Source organism: Cyprinodon tularosa, unplaced genomic scaffold, assembly GCF_016077235.1.
Source record: "Cyprinodon tularosa strain WSP-4 unplaced genomic scaffold, ASM1607723v1 ctg45, whole genome shotgun sequence".
Classification (NCBI taxonomy): Eukaryota; Metazoa; Chordata; class Actinopteri; order Cyprinodontiformes; family Cyprinodontidae; genus Cyprinodon; species Cyprinodon tularosa.
Window position 1 is genome coordinate 2,964,479 of NW_024039174.1, and position 17,056 is coordinate 2,981,534.

The following is a 17,056-nucleotide window of genomic DNA, read 5'->3' on the forward strand; positions in this document are numbered from 1 at the left end:
CATGCTGAAATCGATTTATAGTGGCACATCTAGCTTCCATAGTTCTAAATCAGACTTATATAGGCAGTTGATAATGGGTGAATATGCAACGGTGGATAAACTCATATAAAGCCAGTTTTTGGCTGACGTTTTACCCATATTGGACCAATTTTTATTTATAAGCTATGTAAGATTTTTATTCTAAAGTTGAACAAGAATTGAATATCAAACATAAATAAAACAACAACAACAACAAAAACGCTGCACAATATTTATTTTGCCTTTCCATATTAATGTCCTTTTGCACCATTATTTTTTTAATGGCTTTTCCTTTTCTTCTATACTGTTTTCATGATTATCATTGCTGCACTTTAAATGGTAATGTTTATTTCACTGTTGAAAGCTCTAACTTGTAAATAGAGCAGGTTTCACTTGGGATTGATTCCCAGACCAATGTTTCAACTTCAGAGATATATATGTTCTTGGTTCAGAATAGAATAGATTGGAATAGAATAGAATAGAAAATCCCCTTCATTGTCCCACAATAGGAAAATTGTGGTTTTTACAGCAGCAAAGGTTATAGTAGAAGTGGTCACACAATGTGCACCTCAGAAAAGTGTATAAAAATAACAGATAGGAAAATAAAACAAACAGAGTATTGAACAGAACAGCATTTTATAATATAATACTCTGTATCTGGAGGACAAAAATCGATAACAGCTGTGGACATTTTTAGACTAATGGATATGTGAAAAATAGCAGCAACACCAGAATGAGCAAAAACTGATGGCAGCATTTTATAAAACTAACTAGGTCAGAAACTGTGCAAAAATCAGCATGAATGTAACAACTTATTGAGGTTGTTGGGAACAATGATGGTTATAGAGTCTTACAGCAGCTGGGAGGAAGGATCTGTGATAACGCTCCCTGGTGCATTTAGGGTGCAGCAGTCTGTCGCTGAAGGTGCTTTCTAGTTCAGCAACAGCTTTATGCATGGGGTGGGAGACATAAAACAACTTGAATTCAACGCTATTCCTGACATTTTGAATTGAAAAAGCTTCCTGGGTGGGAAGGGAAACATCTTCAAACTTGGAAACAAAGTCCAGCGGATTGTATTTTAACTCTTTGAGTTAGGGTACTTTTGTTTCCCACCTCCTGCACCCGAGACCAGAGGGCATCCAATCACAGAGCTGGCCTTTCTGATCAGCTTATCCAGTCGCTTTCTCTCAGCTACACATAAGCCACTGCTCCAACAGACAGCCCCAAAGAAGATGGCTGATGCCACAACAGAGTCATAGAAGCTCTTTAGGAGTGTCCTCTGCACTCAAAAAGAGTTTCCAGAGTTTTCTAGAGTTTCATGGTTGCATGCTTTGGTTTAAACTTGGATTTTTTTTACAATATTTTTCTCTAAAATAGTTTTTTGAGACACTGTTTAAAGAAGAGAGGATTTTTTAACAGTTCATCTTTACCTCTTTATATGGTTAATAAGCTTGGATGTAATATGCTTCTGAATTACCCTATAAAAGAAAAGGTTAAAAGGGACTTTTTTTTTTATTTTGACCAGGGAAGACAACCCAGGTAACACCAGTGGTTTTGCATTGATATTAGTGTTTTTCAGATGGATTTTTTCTTTTATTTTCTTCCCTAATCTATTATATGAGTGACATTTTATTCTCTTTTATTGTTTATTCCAAAGCACCAAACTTTTCTTTTCTTTTTATTTCATTCTAAGGGGAACCTAAAAAAAATGACAGCAAAGAGAAACATTCTTTTCTTTCTGATCATTCTTATAATTATTGTTATTTTAGTAATGATGATTTTTCTTTTCAAAACGATGGTAATGCCAGACTGAATTTATCTAACCACCAATATATACTCAAACATTGTTTATTTATGTAAAGATTCAGTCCTGGCATTTTTTTACATGGTGTGATGTACTTCCTTCTTTTGCATATTGAATTATCCATAATAACTAAACTACAGATATAAAACAACATTTTGTCTTGTTTTTTGCATGCATTCAATTCTAAAGAATGTCCACTAAGAGTGAAATTGTGCATTTGATCCATGATCAAAAGATACAGCTCTTTAAACTGAATTCCTGAAAAGTGATGCTCAAATGTAAGTTCTGAATGAACATCAAAACAGCCCTTTATATGAATCATAAGCTGAAAATCCGATGTCTTCTTAGCACCACCTGTGGTTGCTAAAAGGAAACAACAGACTAATTGGGTGCATTAAGCTAAGATGATGCACAGATCATAACAAAAAAACCCACAGAATCTAGACTTTTTCTCTCTTTCTTTCTTTCTCTCCCCAATTATCAAAACAAATTTGGTATTTCATTTCTATTTAATTATCTATTTTTATATTTACCTGATCCATTACAGAATTACATTTAAAAATAAAAGGATTCTTATTAATAAATAAAGGTAATCTTAATCTATTTTTTGTTTGTTTTATTCCACCTTGACATCCAGAATGGGAACCTTTTTACTGCCTTGAGATAAAGCACAAGCTGGTAGGTCTCATTCACAAAGTCCGGTGAGCTAAAGAGCCAAGAAACACAGAGTCACGTCTTTCAGGCCTCCACCTGCAGCTCTGCAAATAAAACCTTAGCGGCATCCTGCCGGCTTACTTGTTTTTCCATCATTACCTCAACGTGAACAAACAAGGGGGTCCTCCGTGAAGGCCTGCGCAACCTGGATTTTCCCCTGTTTTTGTTTGTGGAAGAGGTTTATATGTATCAATATGGAACTTTTTCTGTTTTTTAGTAACAGGAAAAAAGCAAAGGTTTTTTTTTATGAAAAGGACCACCGTGGCACACATCTTTCTCAAGGATTCATTTGAAAACATTCAAGGGGAGACTTTATTTAAAAAAGTAGGGGGGAAAAAAACTTAACTTGCATTTAAATTCAGACTTTTACAGCAGGTATTCTCTGTTGCCTTAATAGCCCCACACATTCAGGAAACTGTCTCTGATTGCATTCAGACAAGCACCTGCAGCTCTATGTACATCCCATTGCATTTGTCTGCTGCAGCCCTTTTATATAATAGTTTTGGTAGCTGAAAAGCCTACCCTCTTGAACATTTTTTTTCTCATTAAAACCCCTCCTTGTTTGCCCTGCACATCAGCCTAGATTTTCTCCCGCTGGATCCCCCTCTCTTTTGTGTGAGAAACCAGGTTGCGCCTGTGTGCGTGTTTTGGGGAATTTGTGTGGCGGTATCAACGGGGTGGAGCTGGAGGGTCAGCGGCCTCAGAGGTACGAGAGAAACGTGTGTTTTTGTGTGAGTGTCTGTGTCGAAAGGAAAGTGAGGGAAAAGGGGTAAGACAGAGAACAGGCCTCGGGGTTGTTGAGGTCATACGGACAAGCTGGGATGAAGGATAATCTGCGGAGGTCCCTTGCAGTGGGTGGTGGGGCCCCAGTGCAGCTCACCTATTCAGACCCTGAACCCCCTTCTATCTCTTTCCTTCTTTTCCTTTTTTAAACTTTACCCTTCAAGCCTTTTTTTTGTCGCAGTCTCTTCTTTATGCGCCACCCAGCACAGTTGCAGCTGGATTTCAAAACTAAGTGTAGCAGGCAGATCCCTCCGTCAGGCAGGCTGGGATTGAGGAATTCCTGCCTCCCAGTTTTTAGGAACTGTTTTTTGCCCCTTCAGGGGCCCCTACCATAACTGCCAGTGGCCTTCTCCGCCATCTCAATCTCCAGCCAGGGGCCTGTTTGCAAATTGAGCCTGACAAAGAAAAAAAAACAAGGTCTAAGGGGAAGAAAAATAAGTGACAACATTATATAGAGTGTACAACAACAACCTATGGGAGCATTATTTTTTATTTTTTTTTAGTTATCACCAAGAAGGAGAGTATTGGAAAACCAATGGAACTTGCTCACATTACTTGATAAGAAGAACACTTTGCAAACAAATAGTGCACATGTAAGGGGGATTTAAAACAAAAACCCCAACAACAAAAGTCAGCAGTTAAATTGATAGTGCACATGTTTAAAACTGCTGAACATGTTGATTGCTTAATCTTTATAAGACTGTTGCATACAGGAGAAAAAATGGGCAGTTCTGAACACTTTCCAGTCCATCACAAAGAAAAACAGAACAATTAACTATTCATACATCCTAAGGTTATTTAGAATTTCCAAAGAACCTAACATGGGATTTTTTATTTTTATTCTTTTAATGTGTGTGAGAGGAAGCCTGGTTACCTGTAGAGACCTTGTTGATGTGCTGCCGACGCGCTACAAACGGTTCGACCAGGTTACCCTAAATGGGTAAAATTATAGGATGAAGACAAATTAAGAAAATAATCCCACAATATGTAATATATGCAGCGCAAATTATTAAACCTGGATAACACACATACAATTTTATATTTAAATTTCTATATTTAGATCAGTCAAAGTATTAATGTCAATGCAACTCTTCTTTAGAGTTTAAGTAAATAAAAAAATTAACACAAATCACATATTTTATATATATATATAAAATAAACTCCACATTGTCTGTTTCTTAAGATATTTCCTCCTTAGTTCTGAGGGTCTATCAGGTATGAAAGCTGCTATTTTGAAAATCCATAGATATTAAGTATAATCTCAGTTGATCGATTCAATGCACATCATTTCTCCATGTCCCCCTGTGCTGCTGCTCTCCTCCCAGCCGTTCTTTTATTTACTTATTTTTTAACCCTGGATCATAGCAGAAAAAAAAAGAGCTCAGCTTAAACGGGGTAGCATATTTTGGAAGAAAGCTTTTCATGTGGAGGACAGATGTTGTGTCTGTCTGAGTTGTACCGCTGCAGCGAGCCAGAGCCGGAGAGAGATAGATTAAGAGAACAGACAAACAGGAAGAAAAGACAAAAGGTAAGAGATGGATTTGGTTGAAAGAAAATTGCAACCCCCTCTTCCATCTGTATTTGAGCCACCTCCAACAATCATCCATTACATGTTGACAGCGGAGCTTTGCATTACTCCAATTTGTGTTTAACTGCATTTTGAGAAGATATTTTTCATCCCTCGAACTCTAACCCATTTTTTGATCAAACAGCAGAGCAGAATGCCAAGTACTTCAACCAACTGCACCTTGACTAACAACAACAGGAAAACAATGCCAACAGAAACAAAGTGATGCAAGCAGGATGAAGTTCCACAAGATCAAATATTACTTCGATTAGAGCCTGATGGTTGAAACTGAGTTTCTGAAGCCAACACTAAAGAAATTCACTTCAAAGCAAGAGAGGAACCAATCAAACATGCAAAATGATCTAAAAACATGTATTTTTATTAGCAACTTTTATGTTTACCATTTCACACCCTAACGCAGATAAAAGGCAGTGAATTAAACTGATCAAAATCATTCTTTAGAATATGAGGGTGTCTACACCCAAAACCACCTGTTTCCATTAAAGTAAATTAATACATGCTATGTGATGATTGATGGACTTTATTGATCTCGCAGTGGAGAAATTTACTCTTTACATCAGCTCAAATAGAAGAAGAAGGTGCCAAAGGAAGAAAAAAGGTGCATTGGATATATGCAGTAGCCTACATACAGCGCGTCTCTGTGTTCCTCCTTATATTGTTTACTTACTCCTTCTTGAACCTGAAAAGAATTTCTGCACTGGGCAAAAGGAGCAGAAATCATCATCATTGTTTTATGATGTTGCCGTCTACTGGTGATACTTACTCACCCATCAGCACATTTTTTGTGCTTTATTTAAACTTGATTTTCAACATTTCTGCCAGGAGTTACTTTGCTCAGTTACCTCTTTGTTTGATAACACTAACTATATTATTCAAGATAATATATCATTTTGTTGTAAATGATTGCCTACTTACCATAATTCAGGACTATTTTAGGAGAAAAGCACATGCACATATTAGGCGATGTGTAGTCCTATGGGGCATTTGTTTGATTTTGGATGTCAGAAGGAAATCTGGGGATAATCTTACACCTAAGTTAAGTGCTTTCTGTGGTGTGATTTCTGAAATCTTCGTACAGCAAAAACTCCATTTCAATTTGGGAATTTGATTGTAAAGGCCAGATTTGCCAAGCGGCCAAAAGTTTTCATTATTTACTATTATTCAGTAGTTATCAAAACTTTGCTGCACCTCACCTCTGTGTAAACATGCTCCTTTAATGTCTGAATCTTTATAAATTAGAAAAAAACACACCTGTTTATATGCTAACAGCAGAGCCAAATTACCAAATTATATTGATTTTACAGATTGATACCAAGTTTATTACTGCAGAAAGTTGGAAAACTAATGAAAGTTGCTACACGATACACTAATTTGATGGTATACAAACTGTGACAAGTGCTAATAGGTAGTATATATTTACAACATTCACCAGACTTTCTTTGGTGCTGTGATATGCAATCACCAGCTTCAGCATAAGGATCTCTGAAAGCAGCATACAACAGGGTGTTCCCTGTTGTATGCTGCTCTCAGAAATAGAGCGCTAAGACACCTGAAGCATTTGATATTTTCCAGAGCTTGTTTAACTGTCTTATTTATATAACTTGTTGAAAGCAACCCTCTTTGAAAGATTTCTGTCATTGTTTTGCTTTCCCCCCCTTTGTTAATAGAACAATGTTTTAATCCATATTTTATACAGAAAGAAATTTCATCTAAACGCTGCGTGTCCCGAGCCCGTAACATCATCAGCGACTCCTCTCAGCCCCACCATGGACCGTTCTCCCTGCAGCCAACAGCATTCGATGCAGGACCAGCAGGTTCTGCAACAGCTTTCTCCCTGCTGCCGTAAGACTGTTGAAAACTCCAATCAAGTCACAAAATCGAGACTATGCATCATACTGTAAAGATTACGGACTACATGGCAAATTTTTCAAATCCCTTTAAATAGCATTCAACTCAGTGTTCTACTGCATTTTGCACCATATTTATTTATTTTTGCACTGCTCTGAACCTTCCATATCAATGCCATTTGCACCATGTCTCTCCTAAACTGTTTCCCATTTGGTCACTGCTGCACTTTATAAACGGAAATGACAATAACGTTGTCTAAGTCCAATTCGAAATAAGCCTCCAGTTTAAACAAGGATGTTTTTTTTTATCATAACATGTTTCTTTCAAACCAGGATTTCATGATTAAACTGGATTACATTTGCTTTGATCCAATATGAAACACTTTGAATTGCTCTATGTATGAATGCAACATATAGTTGACTTGTCCTGCAGCTGTTCCTTGCCTTCATCAACTCAGCCTAATTTCTTTAGTTTTATATTAACTGCTCTGTAAGTATATCATACTTTATGACAAAAAGCTCCCAATGAGTCTACTTTGAAGGAGTGCAAAGTGATTAAATCTGGACCTGGACACCAACCCGAGGGTGATGGATGGATGGCTGGATGGATGAGGTAAAAAAATAAGAATCCTTACATAAATAACCTTCACAACTCTTTTTCCTGTCTCTGGTCTGAATCAGATGGATACAGAGGCAGTGGAGAAAACTAACGTGAGAAGCAAAGACGCCCTCCCCCATCCCCTACCAACCCCACCTCCTCATCCTCCTCCTCCTCCAGCACCACACTTCCACCACCGGTGATGTCAGGACGGGCAGGGGCTCCCTGATAAAAACCTTTGGACTAAAATGGGGAAGGGTGAGAGAGAGATAGAGAGGTGAGAGAGAGAGGAATATGGAAGAGTGAATGAAGGAGGATATTAGGCTACTACTACATGGACCGGTGCAGCAGCAGCAGTAGTGAGGCGCGCTTTGGGTGGCACACAGACGCAAAACAAGACCACAAGAGGAGCTGACGCGTGATTTAATGGACTGATCTTTTTTTATTATTATTATTCTCTCAAATTCAAACAGCAGTTGCTCTAAAAGTAGAGTTTCTATCATAGAGACTGTATAGTTATCTCCCCCCCCCCTCCTCTTTTTGGAGTTTGTTTCCCGGACTGACCTTGGCACATTTTGGAGCAGGACTAAACGTTGGCACAATGGTCAGGTAAACGAGAGGTAGTGACCTATTTAGAAAACAAGAAAAAAGACTTTTGGACGAAATAACTAATTTTACCAGCTTTATATTGATAACAATCTGCAGCCACATCTTACCGGGCAATTAAATCACCCTGTTGATATTTTGGCGCACTAAATCAGCCTGGTGACGTCTTTACAGCGTGGTTTTTGCTTGTGGGGCTCAAGGAAAGGTTAATGTGTCCCCCTCCAACCCTTCCACCCCCCCACCTTCTCTGACTACATGTAAACAAAAAGCGAATCAGCGGACTCGTATTTTTGCAGAGTGGACACCAATAGGAAGGAGGCAAAGTGCGGTGTTTTTCTATCGTGCAAAGTAGCCTAATACAGTTCATCTTTCCCTTTGCTTATTTTACCCAAAGGTCTATTTTAAACTTCTAAACGTCCTTTTAAACTTTTAAATGTATAGTTTGCTGGAATTCTTCTGGAGGACATTTGATCTTTATATCATTTAAGTGATTTTTCTTTTTAGAATACACTAATATAGCTAGTCTATAGAAATCTTTTTAAAAACAGGTTTATCTTAAATATAAAGAATTTAAGCAAAATAAAATCCTCGGTTATATTTCTTAAGAAATGCGCACAAATAATCCAGTGTGAGACCTCTTGCAAAGAGATAACTTTAAAAAAAGAAAAAAGAAGAAGACAACCTTTATATCCTGGAGAGAAAATGTTGTTGATCAGACTACTGCCTGTTTTCCTCGTTTTCATCACAAACACTTTTCTGCTCAGCCCGGTTCGCTCCGATGCCTTCGGCCGGCATAAGCGCTCCTTGGCCCGGCGCGCAGACGCTGAGCTGTCCAGGACAGCAGCAGGTGAACCCTGCTTCGTCTCTCCGTCCCGGCGGCAGCCCCGCGCCCTCTCCCCGGCGCAACACCGCCCTCCAGCGGCCCCAGTGAGAACCTCCACCACTCGGATCTCGCCCTTCACCCTCAAAGGCGCACCAGAGGTTTGTCCCGTAGGGTGCGGGTTTGACACCGGGCTGCTGGAGGCCGATCCGGCCGGGAGAGAGGAAGGAGGCAGGGGTGACTCTGAAGATTTAGGATACCCAGATTTATCCGATCGGTTTCATGAACGCAGTTACGCACACCGGGAAACGGAGCCAGTTGATCCCGGTGAAGATGCCCGGCGCGCGGAGGGAGTTTCTCCTGGCTCTCGCTCCAGGGTTTCCCGCAGCCTCGAAGTCAAACTTCGCAGCGAGAAAGACAACAACTCCAGGTTGGAGAAAGTTTCTCCAGAAATCCCTGCAGCGGACGGGGTCCTCCACAGACCGAGGCAAGATGACAGAGACGGAGACAACCAGGCGTCCGCGGGGACGCTGGAGGATGCTGTTGCCACGGAGGACTACTTTGGAGAGGAAACAGATGCAGACTCTTCCTTTAACAGCTGGGGCACCCCCTTACCGAGAGTGCCCCCTTCTTGGATGACTGCCCTTTACTTTAAGGGCCACCGGGAGCAGCTGAAGGTGAAACTGGCCCAGGGAGTGGAGCTGCCACGGGACAAGTTCAGCGTGGAGCTGTGGGTGAAAGCAGAGGGCGGGCAGAGCAACCCGGCGGTCATTGCAGGTGGGTCATCACCGCTGATCAGCTGTGTTAGAAACTTATTTTACAATCAGTTATTACTAACCATTCATTATCTCTCTGATGGGTTTCTGCAACATTACATGTGAGGATTGATCAGTGCAGATTGTGTTATTAAAATGTGGTGTAAAAATAGACAATATTGCTGAAATAATTTTTTAAAATTTTATTTTAGATTTTAATTAATGCAATTTGCACACTGGAAAATTGTCTAGAAATAAGTAAAAATATCTTAATCCAAGCCTATTTATCCTTAATTTGAGTAGTTAAATGATAGTTTGCAAATGGAATGAGTATTTTTAGTCTTAAAATAAGATAATTGGATAAAATTCACCTGAGATAAGACAATGCAGTTGTGTTTTCTTCTTTTAAGTGTAAATTGTCTTGTTCCATTGGCAAAATGTCCCTTTACCCTCCTCAATCCAAGAACAAATGCACTTATTTTAAGAAAAAATGACTTTAGATTTTTTTCCAGTGTAGACTTTAGCATCTGCTGGAGAGCTTGTCCATTTTTGATTTTGCCAACTTTAGGTGTGAAGATCCAACCTACTAATAAAAGAGAAGCGATTATGTATAGAATAGAAAATCCCTTTATTGTCCCACAGTTGGGAAATTGTGGTTTTACAGCAGCAAAAGATTATATCGATCAGAGGAACTCCTTTGACCCTATACCAGGAGTCACATCAACACTATACTACAGACAGATAGACACACAGCTTCGTATTTGTTCCAATATTCTTTCTTCATCAGAAGGATCACAATATCCATGTGTGTAATTTTAATACCACTAAGGACTCTTCACACTATTAATATCTGCATGTGTCATGAGCTCTCTATTTGCATACTAATAAACAGTAGTATGCATTCTTTGGGACAAGGTACACTGCAGTTGAAAATGTTCAATGTTTGAAGTATAGATGAGAAACTTTCTGCTCTAGTATGAATGCTGTGTTGACAATGTAACCCAACTGAATCTGCCTAATGGAAATGCCTTTATACTCGTTAAAGGGCCCCTTGTCAGTTCCACTATTTGTGGGTCAGAAGCTGTAGCTTATGGGAACCATTTTTATGAGTCATGCTGTGCTTAGTTTTTCGACCGTAGTTTAATAAGAGTCATAGGTGAAGCTCTTAAAGTTTCCATACCACTGCTCTCTGTGTTTTTCATAACCTTGGCATATTTCCAGACTGAAAAATATATATTTTTTAAAAACAACCATAACTTAACATTTTAGAGCCAGAAACGTTCAGTCCGTCTCACTCATGCTTCCTCCACAGACTTTTCTTAAGTAAGCAATTTAAATGCATTAAAGTGGCGCTACAAACACCCTGATCCAATGGAAGCTTCCTCTTCACATGATGAAAAAATATCTGTTGTTTTTTTTCCAGCTTGAAGAATGTACTGTATTTAAAAATCTGCCCCGCCTGACAGACAAACACATACATAAACCAAATTAAAGAGGATAAAAGCGCTGGGGTGCAACACTGCAGCTGTCCAGATAGAGAGGGAGACCGCAAAATGTTATGTCCACTCACATTTACTCTGATCAAAGATCCTATTGCATTAGTCAACTATTTCCCTCTCATCGCTTCCTTATGTTAGAGCAGCATTTTTCTGTGGCACGGGCCCTTCTCTTTGTAGTGCCCTGAAGAAATACGACAAATACAGTGAAAAACAACTTCCTATTGTGTCTGGCAGACACAAGACCAACACCAGCTTGACTTCTGATGATCCTTAAATGGTTAGTTTTACCACACTGATAATGGAGGTGCACCTATAAGAAATTTTGTGAATGATTTCTCATCTCTGCTTGTTGTAAAGCTTAGCAGATTCTAGTTTGTGCAGATTTTAAGAGGTCATTGCTTTTTTTTAAAGATGATGTTTGAGAAAGCAGTGAATTTATACTAAGGTATGGACGCTGTCGTTTGCATCTTACAGCATCATGTCTAGAGTGCGGCCAGCATAGCTACCACAGTGATTTGTTTTTAACCAGCAAATGCAAATTGTCACCTCTGGGATTTACAGAAGGCTGCCGTTTCCACCTTCATATTGCATGACAGAGGTTTAAAGTTTGATGAGATAACACAGAAACCATTTGCTGGGCTCTCTTCAACCTTCCTGTTATCTGCTAAAAGTCTTGCTCTCACAGGCATGCCGTAACTTGTCATAAAGGATGCAGTTCTGTGTTTACATTGACTGTTTTTTAACTTAATATGATATGCCAACATTTTCAACTGATTTTACGCGTTGCTTAATTAAGTAACAATATGTCAAGCTTCTTCAGTTGTTTAATTGGAACAATGCAAAACTTCAGACTTTGCTGTACTTTAAAGAAGCTTGGACGATGCTATTAACTATTTTGAAATAAACCCTAATAAAAAATTATAAAGTAATATAACTTTATTGATCTCACATTAGAGAAATTTACCTCTGTTTTAACCCATCCCCTTGGGGAGCAGTGAGCTGCCATCATGGGGCAGCCCAGGGAGCAATCGGGGGTTAAGGATCTGCACATCTAATTGCATTTCCAAGTATAATTCACCTGCGTTTAATGAGATTGGGCATACCTAATTGATATGTTGGATATAGGCACTGAATATGAGGACTAAAAAACAATTCTTCTCAAACTGCACACGAAAGAGCCGGCGAGCAAACAGCTGTCAGACTAAGTAAGGATCAAGCTGGAGAACACAGCAGAACGTTTAGCAACAAAAAGAACCAAGATTTCCTTTTGAGAGTTGGAGCGAAGCTAATATTGGAGTAGCTACAAACAAAATTAGGCCCAGCTGCAAAATGTGTAAATAGTCAACTGTTTGGTAACACGTCCACCAGTGCTTTGGTGGCCTGCATCCAAAATAAATACAGCTTTAAAACATCAGCATCTGATTTGGTTCAGTGTAATGATCATGATAATGCCTGGTAGTGCAAATGTCTCTCCAAATTAAGAACAGATTTAACATAAACTTTGTTGTTTTTGCATTTCAAATAAAATGTTCTCATCTGGTGTTGCATGAACCACTTCAAAAACAACACCCTCTTCCTGTTGTTTGCCGTTCAATAATACATCCACTGCACTGTAAAACTTTTTAACAGATCTTTCCCAAGGGATGACCTACGTGTCTGGTCATGCAAGGCTTAAAGTGACAATATTTGCTTTAGAGTGCCTTTTATGGCACGGTCCCACCACATAGTAGCAGTTTTTGATTATATACTTTATGACTTAATAGGCTTTATAAATCTGATCATCTGAATATATGGGAGTAACCTAAACTGGCTTGAATCCATCCGAACATGCCGCTGTAGTATCTTACTTTTCACAATCATGCGTACAACACTGTGGAGGGTGAAGGGGTTCCCTGACCCTTCCCTGTCCCAGTTGTTTGACATCTGGAGAGCAGATGTGTGTCTGAGACTGTTGCAACAGCAGATGGAAACATCAGGGCATTTCCTTGCTTTACTTAAAAAGTCCCTGTCTTTCTTTCCCTTCAATATTCTTCTTCTACCGTCTTTGGCTCTGTGTCTTCTATCGTTGTCTGTGAATATATCGCTTCCATCGTTCATTGCATAAAGTTGCATTCATTTGTTTTCGTTTACAGACTTTTCTTGTTGTGAAAGAACATTTGCTGTCTAGGGATTATTCTAAGGTTCAATAACTTTCTCCCTACCCCATAGGTGTGTTTGACAACTGCTCGTATTCACTGAGCGAGAAGGGCTGGTCGGTTGGCATTCGCACCTTGGAACCAGGCGGCACCAAAGATGCACGGTTCTATTTCACGCTTCGCACGGACAGAGCTGTGAAATCCACAACCGTCTACAGCCACCAGCGGTACCGGGCTAATGTCTGGACTCATTTGATGGCCTCATACAATGGTTACAACATGACCCTGTATGTAGATGGGGCTAAGGTGGGTCATTTATGCTGTTCTTAAGCTTGATGAGCATTGTAAAAAATAATGATAGCAATTTTACAATTAGTCCAAATGAGTGTTTTCAGTTGTGTGGTTCACTCTTTATGAATTATTCCTCAGAGATAAGAAAAAAAGTTTGTTTAAAGTTATTTAACCCTACTAAGGAAAAAAAATACTTTTGTGTGTCACCTGTAGACAGGTACCTAAAGTTTGCTTAAAGACCTGAGTTCCTCTCCTTTTTATTTTCAGGCAGAAATTATTTATTAAACCCTTCCTGCATTACCATCATTGGAACTTTTAACACAAAATTTTATTTTCAATCTTTTGGATGTTGAATGTGTTTAAGCTTTTGTCCAGAAATGTTTTTTTCTGAAAACTTGTAACTTGATATTTTTTCCAATATTAATGCAATGTGAAATTAAAATACATTTATCCCTAACCTCTGAATGTCTTTTTATTTTTTTAATGTTTTTTTTTTTTTCGTAGATGGGAGAAAGCGGCCTCCAGTCTGGGGATCTTTACAGTCCCTTCATGCAGACTTGCAGGACTCTTTTTCTTGGCAGTAAACAGTCTGATCTGGGTCAGAGCTTTAGAGGCCATATTGGAGGAGTGATCCTGTGGGGTTATGCTCGCTCGCATGAGGACCTACTGAAACCACCACTTCAAATCGACTTAAATGAACCGGTTTTGGCCATGTGGGCGGATTTCTCTAATGTAAATAAACAAATATATTGTCCTTCACCCACAAACAACTAAGTCTTTTCATACATTACAAAACAGATCTAAAAAGCTAAAGTTACATTTAAATAATGTCAATTCATTCCGGAACATGTCTCATACACAGGATAAAATGTAACCGAAATATTTACATACTGCATCTGTTTTTAAGGTGGACCGACTGTGGACTCCATACAAAGCTGCCCTTCATCCAAATGTAATCACCACTCCTGTACCAGAGCAAGAGCTTGTCTCCTCCTTCCTCCCACCAGCATGTGGCCTGACAAGTTGCGACAACACAGACATCATCTCTGGCTACAATAACAACTGGCAGCTTCGCACCCCCAAACACATTCGCTACCGCATTGTCAATCTCTCAGACGATGACGGTGGGAATCCAACTGTGACACCAGCCCAGATCCAGGCCCAGCATCAGGCTCTAAATGAGGCCTTTCGGCCTTACAACATCACCCTGGAGCTAAGTGTCCACAATGTGAAAAACTCCAGCCTTCGAAAGAGATTCATTCTTAGTAACTGTCGAATTGGAAAGATTGGGAACCGGCAGTGTGACGCCGAATGTGACCACCCAAGGACCGGCCATGATGGAGGTGACTGCCTCAGGCTAGGGCACTGTTATAACTGGAAAAGACAGGATGGGGTTTGTGACATGGAGTGCAACACCATTCACTATGACTACGATGATGGGGACTGCTGTGATCCAGACGTCACAGATGTCCTTAAGACCTGCTTTGATCCTGAATCTCCTTACAGGTAAAGTTAACGAACACCCTTAATCTCTTGACAAAGAATCAATGAAAATTACCTTAATCTAAAAGCTTTTACAGTCTTTCTTGAACTTTAAAATATTGGTCATGTTACACAAAATCTAAAAGTTTTTTTTGGGAGGGGGTTGTATTTAATAGATCAATGGCTTACAAAGGTTAATACATAAAAAAAGATGATGTGCATTTGTAAGCATCCATATTTAAATGTTATTGCAATATGGCTGAATTTAATGATTGAGGAGAAAATTCTGGAGGCTGGTGTGTCAATCTGGACTTAATGAGGAGCAGCTGAGGCAAAAGGTAAGTAGAGAAACCAAGGGAGACTAATTAAAAGAGAAAGAGCTGAACTATACAAATAGTGTCAGAGTAATAAATACATATGTTGGGAACAGAACACAAGAAATGGAGTAAGAATCTAAACCCAAAAGACTAACATTGTAAAAAGTTGTTTGGACTGATGTGAATATTAGCTTATTAAAGTAATAAAGTAAAAAACTGGCACTGCAATTATCATTACAATGCCAGTTATAAATTTAGTGATGCTACTTGTTTCTTGCAGAAGAAAGAGTCTAAGAGGTTGAGAGAGTGTTATGCTAAAGTCAACAGAAATCGATGAAATAAAAAACAAAAAAACAAAAACAAAAAAAACATGTTTATATGGAAGTAATTCATTCAATCTTTTTCCAGAAGTTTGATTTTCAATTTTCAAATTTGCAGTAATCCATGCAGAACAGACAGTACAGTTTGGTTATGTATTTGTCCACTTTTCAAAAGTCATATATTATATTCCACAGGTGTTTGAGTTTCTTTTAGTAAGTTTAGTCTTTCATGTGTTCTGTTTCCTATGTATTGTACTTTATTGCCAGAGGTCAGTATTTGTTTTTTCATCTTTGTTAACTGATTCCTGTTGTCTTAGTTCCGCTTAGTGAATTGGCCTCCCTCAGTCTCTCTGCTGACCTTCTGCCTTTGCTCAGTGTTTAAGTTGCCCCTTCATCATTTTAGTCCGTTGGATCCTCAGGTTGTTTCCCGTCATTATCCCTGTCACTGTTACCTGTCTTCCACTCTACCAGAGCTCCATCTCTTGTCTTATTGAAGGTTTGCCCTTTGTAATTAGAATTAAATCTTCATCATGCATATTCCATGTTCCTTTCTGCACTTTGGTCTTTAACCCATCCAACTCAATATGACAGAAGGATCCACCCAGATAAAAAATCCATATTCTTGGAATAGACTTTAACTTTATTGGGAGTATTGTTGGTGGAGAGGGGTCGAAAATATGCTCAGATCCAAGGACTATGGAGCTGCCACTGCCTTTCTGGGATTTTAACTTGGCTACCATCCCCATAGCATTACTGTTGTACCTCCATCTGCTAATGGCAGACCACTAGACTGTCTGTGAGGATGTCAGTGTTATTTTGCTGCCTTTAAGTCAGAACCTATTCTCACCACTTCCATCTTTCTCCATGAAGGTTAGTAAAGCTTTGTGCCTCAACCCCATTCCAGTCTTCTCCATCACTTGTCTAAGCATCTCCTCTTGCCATAGATTACATTAACTTCAGAGGATCCCACCCTGCAGGCTTGTGCTTCAATCCCTTGATCCTCATCCTGTTCAAAGATCCAAGTGTCATCTGCACCTCTTGCTCATCATCATTTTCAATATCTGCACCCTTGACTCGTCATCATATTTTTGCAATCTGAATCTTCTGTTCTACTTTCAATTACTCCACTTAATCAGCTCTGCCAAGCGTTTTTGGGCTTCCATGCTGTTCTTCAAAGCTTTATAAAAAATGTACCTATGGATTCCTGAAGCTCCTGCAATGCTCTCCAAATCTTCTCAGCAGGTTCTGGCTCCCAGCAGCTCTGTCTCCATTTCGTTTTGTGTTCCAATATCATATGGACCAGTCTCCAGTGCTCTTCTGTGGGCTCTAACTACCTATTTAGCGCTCTGTGGGTTACCATGTCCTGTGCTGCCAGAGCTGCTCCACCCCTATCCCTTGTCTGGATGACCCATGATTGGCCTTCATTAACTCTTTTCTGGATCTCCTTCTAAGGCTTTCTTGCTTGTCGTAGTTCAGTTA

The 17,056-nt window shown here is 39.3% G+C and overlaps 1 protein-coding gene and 1 long non-coding RNA gene across 2 annotated transcripts in view; one reads left to right on the plus strand and one right to left on the minus strand.

Annotated features, from left to right (window-relative positions):
• Positions 1–1,175: 1,175 nt before the first annotated feature.
• On the minus strand, positions 1,176–9,507 carry LOC119793352. The gene is made up of 3 exons (XR_005282087.1): positions 8,641–9,507; positions 4,194–4,251; positions 1,176–3,714 (listed from the first exon to the last, which is right to left on the minus strand). It is a non-coding gene; the product is annotated as an uncharacterized LOC119793352 (long non-coding RNA).
• pappa2 (pappalysin 2) overlaps positions 7,820–17,056 on the plus strand; it is a 90,371-nt gene continuing 81,134 nt past the window's right edge. Inside the window, exons 1-4 of the mRNA XM_038300496.1 lie at positions 7,820–9,555; positions 13,241–13,473; positions 13,963–14,190; positions 14,366–14,964. Of these exons, the coding sequence (XP_038156424.1) occupies positions 8,661–9,555; positions 13,241–13,473; positions 13,963–14,190; positions 14,366–14,964 (1,955 nt within the window). The 5' untranslated portion in view covers positions 7,820–8,660. The remainder of the gene's footprint in view (positions 9,556–13,240; positions 13,474–13,962; positions 14,191–14,365; positions 14,965–17,056) is intronic.